The sequence below is a fragment of the Mchenga conophoros genome, linkage group LG17 (assembly GCF_057382185.1).
Source record: "Mchenga conophoros isolate Kocher_MC1m ecotype Shallow Benthic linkage group LG17, M_conophoros_male_GT1.1, whole genome shotgun sequence".
NCBI classification, from domain to species: Eukaryota; Metazoa; Chordata; class Actinopteri; order Cichliformes; family Cichlidae; genus Mchenga; species Mchenga conophoros.
Window position 1 is genome coordinate 40,860,192 of NC_140542.1, and position 15,455 is coordinate 40,875,646.

The window sequence follows — 15,455 nt, forward strand, 5'->3', positions numbered from 1 at the left end:
ATGAGGATTCACCTGCACGTCTACACAAATAAAAGTCACACTTTCAAAATAAAAGCAGCACTGACATGAACTAGTTTTCATTTACCTTTCCTGTTTGCCTGACCCTCCACCAGATGTCAGTGTAGCGCAGGCTTTTAATGACGTTTCAATTGCAGAATGGATACACAAAATAAATCCTAATTTTGTCACATATATTCAAATCAACTTGAATTTATTTTATTTAAAAGGGACAGTGCAGTTTAACATAGTTCAAGTGCAAGACATGAAACTGATGTACTGCAATCAAACCACTAAATTAATTCAAAACCCCCAAAGCAAATTCTGAATTCAGCTGGAAATATGATTCCTAGGGTCTGAATATTTATATAGTACGGTGCATTCAGGTATTCACAATGCTTCACTTGTTCAGTTTTTTTTCTATGTATCAAATTAATTTTATAAGAGAGTGGCGCCCACTGCCACCGCTGTGGGTGCGCCACCAGTGAGAGCGCAGCCTCCTGGTCGAGTTCTATGCCAGTCGGCTTAGAGCAAAGGCCCACCTTCAGGCCCCTGGCAGGATCCAACGCCCAGGACGAAGAAGCCTCAGTCCTCCTAGCTGTGAGAATGGGTGGAATTGGGCTGTGTTAAATGTTCAGGTGACCATGTCAAGTGTTCCCACTATATTTCATTGTTGTTCCCCAATAAGTTTTGAATGCATCACCAGTTTTATAAGTAAATACATTTCTAAAGGTGCTATTAATATTAAATTCTCACCAGAGTTGGTTGGTAACAACCCATCCAATCCACGGATGCAAAGAAATCAAACTACAGATGTCCATAAATTAAGGGTAATAATGAGAAATATACTGAAATTGATTTAATACTTCGTAGAAAAGCTTTTGCTGGTGATGACAGTTTCAAGTTGCCTCTTGTATGGAAACTCTAGAGGCATGCAGGTGTGATTTTGGCCCACAAACAGTCAATCCTGAAGGTTATATGGGCCCTGCAAGTCTTGAACAAATATCTACAAACGTTCCAGTTCTAACAGTCAGACAGCTTATGAATCCCGTTTGGTCCACAGGACAATCTAACATGGCTAGACACCTGAGCCACAGGCAGTTTCTCAGGTTTGCATTCCTGCATTCGCTGGTTCTGTTCCACATTCGGGCACTGGGTTTCTTAGTGAACTTTAAAAAGAGCTGACGAACTCCAAGTCAGCAGATCTCTTTCTTCGATTTGCGACTGGATACATTAGTCGGACCACAGAGGGGCCGTGTTTTATCACTGCCTCGCTCAGTTTCAGCTGGGACACAGATGGCATTTCCAAACAATGTTATGGTTACTGGGCACAATGGCATCAACGATTGCTTAGTGCCACTCAGACTGTTAAAGATGGTGGTGGACACTCTCTCACAGCCTGTGTGCATCGTGTCACCTCAGGGGGAGGCTGAGGGTAACTAGATCGTCCCTGGAGGGAGTCCAGGCTCCTGCACCAGGGTCTTAGACTGAGAGGGTGTTGTTTTGCATGGTGTTGTCTTCAACAGCAGTCTTTTACATAAACAGGTAGGGAGGGACGCGGTCCTTTCCTCTGTTAAAGCTGTCTCACTCTCTGTTGTTATGGTGCAGTGTTTGTTTTCTGCCTGTAAGAGCTGCTCATGTTCCAGGCCATCTGACCCTGAGGCCAGACCTTCTCTTAGCAGCTACATCTCCTCCTCATATTGGCTTTGATGAGGTGACACCAGCTGCACATGTCCTTGCCATAGATTTTTTGAAAGGGGTTAGCGTCCCTTCATGGGCCTTGACTTCTGTGCTGGATGCCCTTTGTGGCCCTCGCTCTTTGAACTCATGGATTCTGTGGATATGACATTTCTTTCATATAAGTAGGGATGGGTATCGAAACCCGGTTCTTGTTGAGAACCGGTTCCCACTGTCTCAATTCCTTGGAATTGTTTGCCATTTTTACAAACGATTCCCTTATCGATTCCAGTCGCCCCGAATGACGTCACCACGTTGCGGAGCGTCATTTACCTGGCAGGAAACACGACGCCTAAGCGGCTCAAACGCTCAAAAGTTTGGTTATACTTTACGAGAACGGATGACAACAGGGCAACTTGCAATACTTGAAAAGTAGATATTTCATTTAAGGGAGGAAACACTACGAACATGCAAAAGCATTTGCTCACAAACACGCGATGACCTTAAATGAATGTCATGTTTTTAATTCCACTCCGGACTCGTGAATCTCAACCCAGCAGCAGCGGTAACGTTTGCACGTCCTCTCCCGTTAATGCGGCAGGTAAATAATCAACTAACAGTGCATATTATGTTAGCGCGATCTGCCTTATTACAAACCTACCATTACTGTGCATTTAGTGACCATGATGAGACAGAGTCTGGCTCAGATGCTGGCAGTTCTCGCTGCAGTCTGCCGGTAGCGTCTCCTTTCAGGCAGGATAGACGAATGTCACCGAGCAGAGACTCAGTTTGTGGTCAAAGGTTTGCACCCGTTTGCCACAGCAGATGATTTTCAGTAAGTGAATGTGTTTAATTGTAGGCAGGGACATCACTGGATATTCTTGTGTAATTGCTACAGAATAATTTATGTCATACTTTGTTATTGCTACCAGTGTTGGTCAAGTTACTTGAAAAAAGTAATCAGTAACTAATTACTGATTACTTCCCCCAAAAAGTAATCCCGTTACTTTACTGATTACTTATTTTCAAAAGTAATTAATTACTTAGTTACTTTTTAAAAACACGATTTACAACCTGAATAGGTGATAAAGCGATAGATCTTTCAGCCCAATTCTACTTTTCTGCATAATCCATCATACAAAATGTAATCAAATGGAAAAGTCTCTTTTTAAAACTTGTTTTATTAGTTTTAATCTTTTAACTTTATGCATCAAGCAAAAATGTAATTATCTGCATCATTCTCTGACTTGAATAAATTAGTTTAACATTTAAACCTATTTTCTGCACATTCCAGCACATAAAATAAAATATTTTTTGTGTTTACACTCAGTCTTTCAAATAGATGCAAGTAAAACACAGCAGAAAATAAATAAAGTCAAAGACTCAGCGGTCCTGTTGCTCTATTTTCACCTGTAAAGCAGGAGTGGGGCAGGCGGAGGGTTACCCTGGTGCAGGTGTGCTGCGGTCAGTGGAAGAATCCGCGAGTTTCTCTGAGTTTCCCATTACGTCGTAGCTACTCGGTGCTTGTTGGAAGTTTAGGGGTTTTTTCGCTGTAAAAAGAAGTTTTCTTCCCACGCACAGCGGACACTAATGTTTTTGTCACTTTTTATGGAATCAAACTCAAAGTAAGGTCAGTACTTCCACGCTTTAAACGCTGCACGCTCATACTCTCTCTGCACTCGATATATGATCCATTGTTGATCTGCACACAGCTGTTGTCACGAACGTCGCACTCACTTACGTCACTGTCATGAGACATTCTCGCAAAAAATCACGGTTTTAGTAACGCAGTAACGCAGCGTGCCTAAAAAATTAGTTATTGAAAGTGAAAAAATTAGTTATTGAAAGTAACGGTAATTAACGGTAAGTAACGGTAATCTAATTACCGTTTTTGCAATAGTAATCCCTTACTTTACTCGTTACTTGAAAAAAGTAATCTGATTACAGTAACGCCCATCTCTGATTGCTACAGAAGAATATTTATTTTATTATTTTACATTTACAATTTTTTTTCCTGGGGACCCTGTGACACCCCATTAAAGAGCCGTGGGCTGGATCTCTTAAGATCTGTTAGGTTTGTAAGGCCATGTTACTCCTAAATTTCTATCTTGTTCAAAGAGAAGATATAAAACAAAGTTCTAAGCTAATCGACCTTAGTGTTCTCCTTTTTTAAAGAGAATCGATAAAGAATCGAATCGTTAAACAGAATCGAAAATGGAATCGTGAAAATCTTATCAGTACCCATCCCTACATATAAGACTGCATTGCTTCTCACTTTCTGTTGCGCCTGAACACTGCATATTTACCCAGGGTTATTCCTGCAGCTTATAGCTTTATGGAATTTGAGCTTCTGAGCTTTTGCTTCTCTCCTTCTGCATCTGAGGAGCAGAGGAGTTTCCATTGTGTGTCCGTTGCGTGTGCTACATATACCTACATTGACCACACTCAGAATGTGCAATGTGTGACCTGCCAGCTCTGTCTAAACAGAGACTCACTCTCCTGCTGGATTACAGAAGTTCATCCGTCTACAGCACCAAAGGTCTTGCTTTGCCTCAGGATGTGAGAATGGCAACCTCGGTGTCTAGTCTGTGGGAGGTGTATATATGTCCCATACTATATGTGATGTACCATATAGTGAATCAGCTGTGAGGTTCAGTATGTTCCCCAAACCACCGACCTTTCAATTAGATGACCTGCTGCAGCCACCCCAGCGTCAGTTAAATGCAATGAATGTAACTAGTTTAACACTAATTCAAAGGTAAAGATTCAGAATGAGGTTGATTTTATTTTTAAATAGACTGTTTGAAAAAGTTAAAGGAACACTTTGAAAATACATCAGATTTCAATGGAAAATAAAATTAATTCCTTCACTTAGGCGGCCTCAGTGTGGTTCTGTTGGCTTCAACACATCTGGCAGTGGCATGTATTGATGTGCCATCCTGAAAGAGCTGGACTACCTGTGGAATCTCTCTGTGATCTACACACCCTGTCAGGCTACCAGTAGTGACACTGACCCAGCCAAATGCAAAAATAGTGTGAAAACACTTGGAAAAGATGAGGAGGGTTGAATTCCTGCCATTCAGGACATTTATCTTCAGCGATGCCTCCGTAAAGCACAGAGCATCATCAAGGACCACAGCCACCCAGCACATCAGCTGTTCTCCTCTGGCAGACGTTACAGGAGTCTGTCTGCTCCGACTACAAGACTTAAAAACAGTTTCTACCATCGAGCCATACGACACCTCAACCACAACACTTACACACACACACAGGACGCACTCAGAAGCTACCTGCAGCTTCACAAGTACTCTGTATAATCTGCACTGCTCACTTCACTTTATTGGTATTTTTTTTAAAGTGCAATACTGTACTAACTGCCAATAAAACCTTTGTGCTGTTCAGTCTGTGCTGCTGCTCATTCCTGCCACTGTGCAATATCCCATTTGCTCCCCCCCCCCCACACACATTCCTATTTAAGATTTTCTTTATTTAATCACTAGGGTTTACATAATATTTATATATACATACATATTTAGTCTGTTAACTAAATGTAATTTAGTGCTTTTAAAGTTTGATTTATGTTTTAAATCACGTTAAAGGAAGGACATAAAGAGAGCGGTGACAGGGTCTGTCAACAATGGTGACAATGGTTGAAGTTACAAGTCATCTCAGAGGATGTGACACCCAGAAAGAGGGGGGGGGACCCAGTACAAACGTTTGGTGCAGAACAGTTTTCCATCCCATTGTCTTAAAGAAGATTGGATCTCAGAGGTCACAGCTGCTTATTTTCAACACCACAGCCTCCCTGAGTGTTGTTGCTTACTAAGTTCATCTCTGTATGACATGCTGTCCTGCTAGAAGTAGACATCAACTGATTAGTGTGGATAAAGTTCAGCTCAAACTGGTTTCTTGAACATGACAGTGGGTTCAGTGGACTCAAATGGGTTCCAAAGTCTTGACCCAAAAGAACACCTTATAAATGGGTTCCAACACATTTGCATCAGTGATGTACGGCTAACAAATCTACAGCATCTGTGTGATGTTACCACGTTAATATGGGCCACAATCTCTGACCAGTGTTTCCAGTAATGTTGAAGCAATTCCATGAAGAATTAAGGCACTTCTGGAAGGTCTAGTCCGGTTCTAGCAAGGTGTTCTTAATCAAAAGGCCAGCGAGTACAAACAGCCTACTTGGCCATGACCGTCCAGCTTTTGTCCGAACTAGTGGACTGGTCCACCAACCGTGCACCTCAGCAGGTTCAGACATACGGTGAGTGTTCAAGGCAACTGAAGTAATCAGACTACAAAAAGATAACAGGTACTGATAGAAAGAACACTTTGTATAAAGTTTAATGTTCACAAAAACAATTAATAGTTTCATGTTGGGTTTTGCTATACCTGCTTCACACTTTCATTGCCTAATCGTAACATCTACTCTTACCAGAAGAAGCCTTTGTTGCTCTTTGTGATACTAGAAGATAAAACTCACAGCAAGCAGCGTTCAGCTCACTGGTCCAGCCCTTAACAACCGTCTCGTGTTGCCTTGTGGTCCCTTGGGAACTACCCACAAATACGTTACAGCTTCAAATATACAAGCAGCAAGTCATAGTGTTGGATACTTTTTATTCACCAGTTAACTATTTCAATTCACACTGTGACCAAAAACTGCAAATATTTCTCAAGGTAGAGCTAAAGAAGGAGCAAGTGTATATATCATTAATAAAATATAAGTGTGCAACCATGTCTTCAAAAATATATGGTCATAAAATCTAATCATTTCAAAGTGACGATATAACAATGTCTACATGTTTGTGTGTGCATGCCTACAAACCAGATCATGTTTAATTCTGCAGACACAATCCAAATACAGACACAGGAAATGAAAGGTTTTGGGTGGATGAAGCTGATCAGCCATACCATGAACATGTAGGGACAAGTTTTTGAATCCAGGAACAATCGGTGAGCAGCAGAGCAGCGCCACAGTGTTGATGAAAAAATACAAAGAAGGTCAGAAAGATCTAGAGAACGCACGAGAGAGGAAGTGCATGAGGATAGCAAGGCACCTGGGGTCAGGTAAGACAGGTTCATGGTGGGGGTGAGATTATATCAGGGCTGTGAGCCCGTCCTCGTTTGCAGGGGACGGAGGTGGACAGATGAGGTCAGACAGAAGTCTCCATGACTGCAATAGTTGGGATCTGTACTGAGAGTAGGGAGCCGGCAGGTGAACCCCCACAAAGGTGGAGGTATGTGCTAAAGACACGAGGAATGAATGCTGGGGTTTCTTCCTGGATGGGCAGGATAACATGGGCAGGACATTTGCAGAGGAGGGACGGTGCAGGCAGGAGGCAAAGAGGAAGACCAGAGTGAAGATTGATGAATGTAGAGGAGGACATGCAGAGGGTTGGTGTGACAGAACAAGACGACAGCAGTTTGTTTTTAAAATCCAAAGTCAATCCATTAACCAAATTTTAATAAGTGAGAGTAACAAGAACTTTAAATGAAGTGTGTTCCTGTGCGCATCATTAAATGATTGAAAACAGCTTATTTTTCCTCTAATCTTTTCCTTATCTGCATCTCAAAAAGAAATACACAACTTCCTTCTTGCATGACTGTTCACAGAGAATATTTGGTCAGTGGCTGAATCCTGAACATCACCGCATAATCACCTGTTTCTTACACAGTAAGTCAGAATAGAACTAATCTCAGGGGCTTTCTTCTTCTTTCCTCTGTTTTTCTTTACAGCTCAGTCTTCTCATCGCTCGCAGAGCTACTGGCAGCTCCACCCTCAGCTTCACCCCTGGAGGCAGAGGGCGCGGTGTCTTTAGGCTGAAACGCCAGTGAGGCAGAATTGATGCAGTATCGCTTCCCTGTGGGTCTCGGACCGTCGTCAAACAGGTGTCCCAGATGAGCTCCACACTGAAGCAGAAAGGAAGAGATTTACTCCTGATCCTGATAAATGGCAACGATATTCTCCACATGACTTTATTTGCATCATTTTGGTGAAAATTCAGTCGCCAAGAACAGAGACTGTTTGAAAGCAGTCTGATTCTGATCCGGTGGCAAATGTTATGCTTTCTAAAAACCCTTCAGCTACATTTTGTTGAGCCTGGGTCACAGTGAACGTAACGACTGGTGAAACATAGAAACATGAGTGCTGTGAGTCACGTTTTTGTGAGTCATACTGAATCTTGGCAAACGTTGATCTGAGAGAAACGATGTGTTTCTGTCTAATTGAAAATAGCGATCAGTAACAGTAACACAGCCTAAAATGATTCAGTGCATGAATACATCTAAGTTTCATCCACTTTAGTGCCCAGTGGGTAGCACCTCGGGCTAACAGCTTGTGTCCCTGTGTTTGTGTGGCTTCCTCCCACAGTCCAAACACATGCAGTGGGGTTAGGTCACCTGGCCCACAGGTGTGACAGTGGATGGTTGTCTGTCTGTGTCAGCCCTGTGACAGACTGACGACCTCGTAGTAGAAGAGTAAACAACAGCTGTTGATGACGAGTTTACCTGACTGCAAGTAGCCTCTACTCTGTGCATCCCATAGGAGAAGTCATCAGCCTTAGTAATGGATTCCTCCTTCATGAGGTCGCTGAAGGATGGCCAACCTGTAACCATGACAGCATCACGTCGTCTAGTAACAACACGCTGCATCATCATCTGTAACATTGTAGCTACCTTTGTCTGTCGGAGTTACTGTGAATCTCTTTTACAGAGTCGGTTGTTTGTTTACATGAAGTGAAACTTTGTTTTCTACCAAACCAGCTCAGAGCTTTTAGTCAGAAGCAGATTTAACGATATTTATTTTCATATTCATGGACCTGAAAACTTTACAACAATGCATAACAAAAGAGACATCCAGCCAAGTGTAATGACCATCACTTCGACATGAACTACGACGCACTACAGCCACGTATGATTGTGTTGATCCACAGTTTCATTCTTTCTGTTCAGCAGCTGTAAAATATTCATCTTGTTTGTCTAGTGGAAATAAACTATAATAACAGAAGTGTTGGACCACACCGTATTGTTATTGATGTGTTTATAAAAGTTGTTCCAACATTTACAAAAGACTGATAAACAAGTCAGAAACTCCTGCGGCTACACGTCTGCCTGTTGTTGACCGTGTCCCACATTCAGCTTGTTTCCTGCGTGCTGTACAGTATCAGTTTAAGGCAGTAAGAGCTCGTTCTTAGCACACACGTAGCTTTACATACAGTACATTCAAATAATCTTTTACATTTTTAAAATGTGAAGTTTAACTTACCTGATCCGGAGTCAAATTTAGAGTTGGAACTACGAGAGAAAATAAAAATGCCATGAAGAAAAATACTGGTTTGTGTCTTATTCGCCATATTATTTTAAACTGTAGTGGCGTGCTACGTCTCCTACTGTCAGCTGTTCTACTGACCTTTACGTTTTTACCCCACAGCCATCAAAAGCTGATGGCGTACTGGCGACCTCAAGTACAAGGTCAAGTTTTCAGAAATTCTTGTGAATGTGACAACTGAAGGAGGAAGTCACCTGGGATTTTCACATTAATACCAAAGTTACATCTACTGAAACTCTCAGATGAGCTTGACCAGAACTATGCTATGATTTCACCTTTATCCCACAGGTGCCCGTGTACAGAGGCTGAGGGGCAGCAGGCGAGTACGTATGCACACGGCAGCACTGAAGCACTGCGCTAACAGTCACACAACAACAGCAGGGCAGTCTTACCTGAACAGGGCCGACCCACAGACGACACAGGCGTAGGTCCCTTCATCTGTTTGATACGTGAACTCTCCACTGAAGGCGCTGTGGAAAAGAACGAAGTGAAACTTCACGACACTGACTTCATTTAGCTGTGATGCACTTCAGTTCGGACCTTTCAGCGCACTGAGGCGACTGTTGTTGGAACTGTGTAAATAAAACTGATCCCAGTCCTGTTCATGTAACTGAACAACAAGCGGATTGATTTTATCTGGTAATAACTTAGATCAAGTAGTAAAACATCACCATAAATGATGTAAGCAATAATCTGTCAGCTGGCAGCAACTATAAGCTGACAGTTTCATGATTTAGTTTCAAATACTGAACGGGTTGAAGTACGGCTTCCAGAGTAACTTCTGTGATTACATCGACCAGGTCACAGTTTTTACATAATGAACCTCAGTGGTTTATTTTGAAAAACTAACTTGTACCTCTCAGTTCCTCTTTCCTGGGTCACATGGTACTGCATTGGTGTGAGGCGCTGTCTCAGCTCCTCCTGTGTGAACCTCAGAGGCCATGTCCTTTTAGTCCTACATGCTCCTGAGAGGTCAGGCACAGAGAGCAACAAGTATTAACTACACTGCACACCGTCATATAAACAACATGAATACATCTAAGAGCAGGTGGATCAATAAAAAACAGATTGTGCTACAGTTGAGATGAATAAGCTGGATTGTTTACACCTCAACAATCAAAATGTTCCAAATGGATTTCTACAAATGGATCATATCCACCTGAGAAGCTCTGTATTTATGTACGAACTGAAGGAAAGGTGCAAGGCTTTTACGGAGATGCTCCTCTGGGTTGACAGAGAACATATGTGCATGTTGGTAAAACTGGCTGTCCAGGAAAACAAAAAACACACTGGCACCATTTCAGACTGCAAGAATCTACGAGCAGGATGTGGTGCAACGTCACAAACAAAATCACTCAGTGCATGCAAGCTGCAAGAAAGCCAAGCGGTGAATCGTTTATCTGTTAGACTAGCAGGTCAGAGACTAAAGACGAGTTACAGTGGTTGCACTCATTTTTCAGCCAAATCTAGGACCTGGCAACACATGAAGCAGCTCTTACAGGATGAAGTTTACTGGAAAACACAAACTGGCACCAAGTCTGTATTTGTCAAACATCTATCAGTGCAAAATCTTGGAAAAATGTAAAGTCAGGCTGACACACCAGGAGTGTTAAAGTTTTAGTGAGGCAAAGCAGAGCAGGCACACAGCACCCAATCAGTGGACCTGAGGGAAGACTGCAGGACCTCAGAGCTACAGGCTGACTCTTGGTTATTAGATGCAGCAGATTGAAGCCCGACATGGATGTTGGAGAAACGTATTCCACCCAGCACTAGAACCAAACACCCCTTAGCAGGGTTGCAACCAAGGACTGGGCTGTATGAAGAGTAGCAGACAGAGGGTGAAACAACATCACGAGCAGTTACAAACGAACAGAGTCTCAGATGAGATGACCTGATGACCCAGCAGAGAATGTCAGACTGCTACAGTACGAGACTACAGGCAACATCTTCTACAATTTAACAGTCGTTTACAGCCTTAAACATTCATGTACATATGAATTCTCTGAGAGAGGTTATCACAACATGAGCAGGTCTGCCTCGTTCAAGTACGGGATAACATCAACGAGGCTATCACGTTATAATTCAGACTTTCATAAACACTATCATTACAGAAATGTTAACTTAAGTAAAGAACTGTGCAAAACTCGGTGCAACGACTTATTGAAACATGCAAACATAAATGAAATGCATCATATACGGCACAAGTGACGTGTACAGAGTGCGACCCCCTTTATTCTCCGCACATCCTGAACGCTCTTAGGCAGTTAATGTCTTGAAGCAGTCTTCAGGAACCCGTCTCTACACTTATCAAAGGACATTACGAGGCTTTCTGGATGTTGACTCCCTTTGATTACGTGATCCCAGACTCCTTTGTGACCAATAATGTTCCATCGTGTTTGAGATCACAGTCGTGCTGCAGACTGAATCCAGTCAGAGGCTTTTCAAAAGATACTTGATGGGGATTATAATCTGACAGTACTTTCCTGCCTTCATTATTCTGTTAGCTTTGACAAGACGGCCAAACACCACAAGTGGACAAACCGCCCCAAACAATGACACAGCCTCCCCCACGGTGTTCTGCAGATGGCTGTTATACCTCATTACTAATGACAATTGAACCAAATATTTCACATTCAGATTCCTCGTCCATGACGCCGACTTCATGAACCGTTACTCAATGAGAGCTTGTCGCTGATTTTCAGCAGAGATCTTGTGTAATATGGTTTACCTCAGCGTTTCTGACACGCTGCTAATACAAAGTGCATCAATGCCTTAAAACTGGTTCTTTACCAGGCTGTCCGTCATCTGTAGACACAATATTGGATTAGATCTTTTTTTACAGATGAACTCAGTGCTGTGAAAACAGATACAAGTTTTCTGAAAGTGTAGAAAACTGCTCACAGATGTTTTTAATGTCAGGGAGGCGCGTGTCGTTCCTTGTAGTGATATTCAGCTGTTGACAACTGTCGCGCAGCCTGTTAGTAGGCCCTCGATTGTGCTTCTGCGGAAGGTTGAGGAGATGTTGGCGTTCAAGCCAAACCTCCTAAGCCTCCTTTAGAAAGTATAAGCGCTGACACACCTCCCTGACTACACTGTCCATGAGTCCTGGAGATGTCCTTGATAATGTTCCCGTCGAGGAACCTAAGCACCGCTGATGTGGGTGGGCAGGTGTTCTTCTCTTTGGTCCAACATCAACTTCTTTGTTTTGCTGACGTTGAGAGAAACGGTTGTTGTCCTGGCACCAGCTGTTTAGTGCCTACACCTCACCTCTGTAGATTGTCTCATCATTGTATTACAAAACATTACAAGACATCCTGGTGTGTTCAAGCCGTCTTTTACATGTCTTGATGCACGCTCAATCATCCAAGTCAATCCCAGAAGGTTGATTCTGTTCATCTGGATGTTTTCAATGGAGAAACGTTTCAGCATCATCATCATCAGGTGACTGCTTCAGTCTCACCTGGCTGCAGGTTTCCAACCTTATAAATAGGGCTGCCACAAACGATTATTTTGATAGTCGACTAGTCACCGATTATTTCTGCGATTAGTCGACTAATCAGATCATCATCCATTGGACGTTAAACGTACAGCTTATTGCACCAGCAGCATCTGCTCTTATATAACTATCATTAGCTTACAGCTTTAAGTGTTTAAGGTCTGTGCTAACTAAAAATAAAGACAAGATGATAGTTTATTAAATTTTAATGAAATTTGCAGATTGTTTCGGTGAAGTTTAATAAACTCCTTGCTATCTAAACTATAACAGGACACCGGAGTATATTCTCCAGCATCTCACACTTCTGATAATCAGCTGTCTGCTTGATGTTTATTCAGCTGTGTAAAAACTATAACTTTAATCTCAGCCAAACCGATTTACTCAGGAACAAATAAAACACTGAAAAAAGCCAAACAATAACATTTTAAGTTATCTAAGTGACTCATATATCATGTTTAACCTGTACGGAGCCCCCCAGGGGACATGGGAGAAAAAAAAATTACGGAGGAAAAAAAAAAAAATTAGGGAGGAAAAAAAAAAATTAGGGAGGAAAAAAAAATTAAGACGGACTTTTGCGAGATCTCGCAAAAGTTTTAGCCACATTCTTCGGAGGCCGCCAGCTCGAAGCCGACCGGGAGGTCGAGGCACGATGTGCCGGGAAAGCGGTGTTCCTCCCGGCTGTAGTAGGTCTCGACCTCCCGTTAGCTTCGAGCTAGTGGGTGTCAGATCTCCAAAAACGTCGGAGCTCTTTTGCAAATATGTGATGTCTTGTAAACCGAGCAGGTATCTGACGTTTACACAGCTACATTCACGCCTCAAAATATCTTAAAAGTGTATTTTGTGACCCAGAAAGAGTAATATTAAAACTAACAGCTGCCGCCATTGGTGGAAACTAAGCTGGGCCGCGCTATGAATTCTGGGACACAGCTTCTTCTTCTTCGGGGTTTAACGGCAGCCGGCATGCTTGTACATGCAGTGCTGCCATCTTCTGTTTCAGTCCGTTATTACACTCTTAAATCCTGCTACTTATTCCTGCGTCTTTTGTGATCTTACAAAGCTTCAAACGACGCGTCGACTATTAAATCAGTCGTGGACGATTTTGATAGTCGACTAATCGTGACTAGTCGACTAATCGTGGCAGCCCTACTTAAAAACAGCACATTTGCATAAAGACTGAAACCAGCACCACTGGCTCTTAAACAGGTCATTATTTAGCTCAAACCCATCCAGCACACTAGTCGCGGCTCTACTGTACGATCGGTACTTTAATACTTCAAGCCCAGTTCTGGTGACGATGTTTCCATCAGTGGGTCCTGACACATTAAAACCACAGCACTTCAGTAGCCTACTTATCATCTCTTTATAAATGCTTGTGTTTGCAGCTGACACAGCTGTATGCATGGTTTATGTAGCACTAAGGTGTGTTGATATTTTTGGTCATAATGTACAGTACGTATACGGTATGCTTTTAAGCACTGGATTACATTAGATTGATTGAAACACACAGCTTCTTTGACTAAATAAGAACCACAGCCAACGTTGGTTATATGGATGATTTTACACCTAAACTAACAGGTTACTCTAGACGAGCAGCAGGTACCTAGAAGAGCAGCAGGCAATGCAGGGTGGCAGACTGAGCTGCTACCCTGCCTGAGGGCATGATGCAGGGCCACAAAAAGGCCACGTCTGACGAGGACAGCCATAACAGTCACACTGAAGACAGAGAGAGAGAGAAAAGAGGACTATCATATTTGGATTATTTTATTAACCCCAGAAAACATGCATGAATGGGATCTACTGGCTGTGATTCATAAGTTAAACTGTTTTGAGGTAAGTTCTGTGGGTAAATACTGCTGAACACCAGCATGGCTGCATTTAACTATTTACTATGAATTCTTGTTGAAACAGCTGTTTCGTGGCTGCAGGAGCTGATCCATGTCTCTCTATCACACACACACACACACACACACACACACACACACACACTCTCTTCTAATACATTTTGAAATTCATCTTGTAAATTGTGCGTTTGTGTGACATATGTGTGTTATAGGTAATGAAATACTTTTTATAGTACTGTGTGAAAGTGGCCTGTAATGTAAAATGGTTACATTATATACACACGTGTGGAAAGCACAGAGTTTTGCTTCAGAGTGGATAAGGGACAGCATTACATACGTCCATTCAAACTGTAAATACAGGTTTCAGCTTAGAGCTCTGGGTGCTCCCAGGAACTGCACACCCAGCAGTGCGAGAGCAGCCACAGGGCTGGTGCTTCATGTCGGGAACGAAACCCTCCAACTGTGACAATTCGTGAGATTTTCACCAGATACGTCATGATGGCGACACCTTCGGCCACTAGATGTCAGTTAGGTGTAGCACCGTGGATTACGTCACGAGTGGGATTATGTAACACGCACCACATTTACCGATATTTGCAGCAAGTATGCACTCAGTAGGAAACGAGGACACGCGTGTTAAAGTTATTCCACACTCCCACCCGTCTCTGCCCGCCGAGCATATCCCCATCTTAATATTCGGTCTTCATTTGGAAACTAAATCATTTCAATGTTCGCCCTGTTTTTAAAATCTGAGTGTTTTACATTCGTACAGTCCCCGATGGACGAAGACATTCCCGGTTTACTAACAACGCGGTAACGTACCAGCGAGGAGCAGCAGCAGGACCGCGACGCTGACGAGCGGCTGGCGGCGGAAGGAGCTCCCCGTGCCGGCGACTCTTCGGAGCATAAGCCAGCTGACGTCATAGGCAAACAGCGGAAGGTTATCGGCGCAACCAAACATGCGTCCGGGTAAAACGACCTGCACATGTCCAATTATGGCCACGACTTCACTCGGCGACTCCAAGCCCCTCCCCCTTCACGGTCCCGCGAGCTACCGTTCCATAATTCCAACCACGGACGGTATTCCCGGTTTTTCCGGAGTTGTTAAAGC

At 42.9% G+C, this 15,455-nt stretch overlaps 1 protein-coding gene across 4 annotated transcripts; it reads right to left on the reverse strand.

Annotated features, from left to right (window-relative positions):
- Positions 1-6,280: 6,280 nt before the first annotated feature.
- msrb3 (methionine sulfoxide reductase B3) lies at positions 6,281-15,347 on the reverse strand. Of its 4 annotated transcripts, none has more exons than XM_085250919.1 (7): positions 15,167-15,306; positions 14,104-14,216; positions 9,864-9,972; positions 9,400-9,477; positions 8,945-8,973; positions 8,188-8,285; positions 6,281-7,590 (listed from the first exon to the last, which is right to left on the reverse strand). In XM_085250919.1, the coding sequence occupies exons 2-7, from the start codon at positions 14,204-14,206 to the stop codon at positions 7,411-7,413; spliced, it is 597 nt and encodes a 198-aa protein (XP_085107045.1). In that variant the 5' UTR covers positions 14,207-14,216; positions 15,167-15,306; the 3' UTR covers positions 6,281-7,410. The 4 variants fall into 4 exon arrangements, with proteins under 4 accessions (XP_085107045.1, XP_085107046.1, XP_085107047.1 ...); XM_085250920.1 differs by lacking the exon at positions 14,104-14,216 and adding an exon at positions 10,671-10,820 and having other exon boundaries at positions 15,167-15,303; XM_085250921.1 differs by lacking the exon at positions 15,167-15,306 and adding an exon at positions 10,671-10,820 and having other exon boundaries at positions 14,104-14,120.
- Positions 15,348-15,455: the final 108 nt, after the last annotated feature.

Excerpts from the sequence above, each read along its gene's own strand:
- msrb3 (XM_085250918.1), bottom strand. The coding sequence starts at position 15,305 with ATGTTTGGTTGCGCCGATAACCTTCCGCTGTTTGCCTATGACGTCAGC. Across the intron at positions 9,478-9,863 it reads CAGGAAAGAGGAACTGAGAG|CGCCTTCAGTGGAGAGTTCA; the intron begins GTACAAGTTAGT and ends TCTTTTCCACAG. Across the intron at positions 8,974-9,399 it reads TGTGGGTCGGCCCTGTTCAG|TTCCAACTCTAAATTTGACT; the intron begins GTAAGACTGCCC and ends TTTCTCTCGTAG.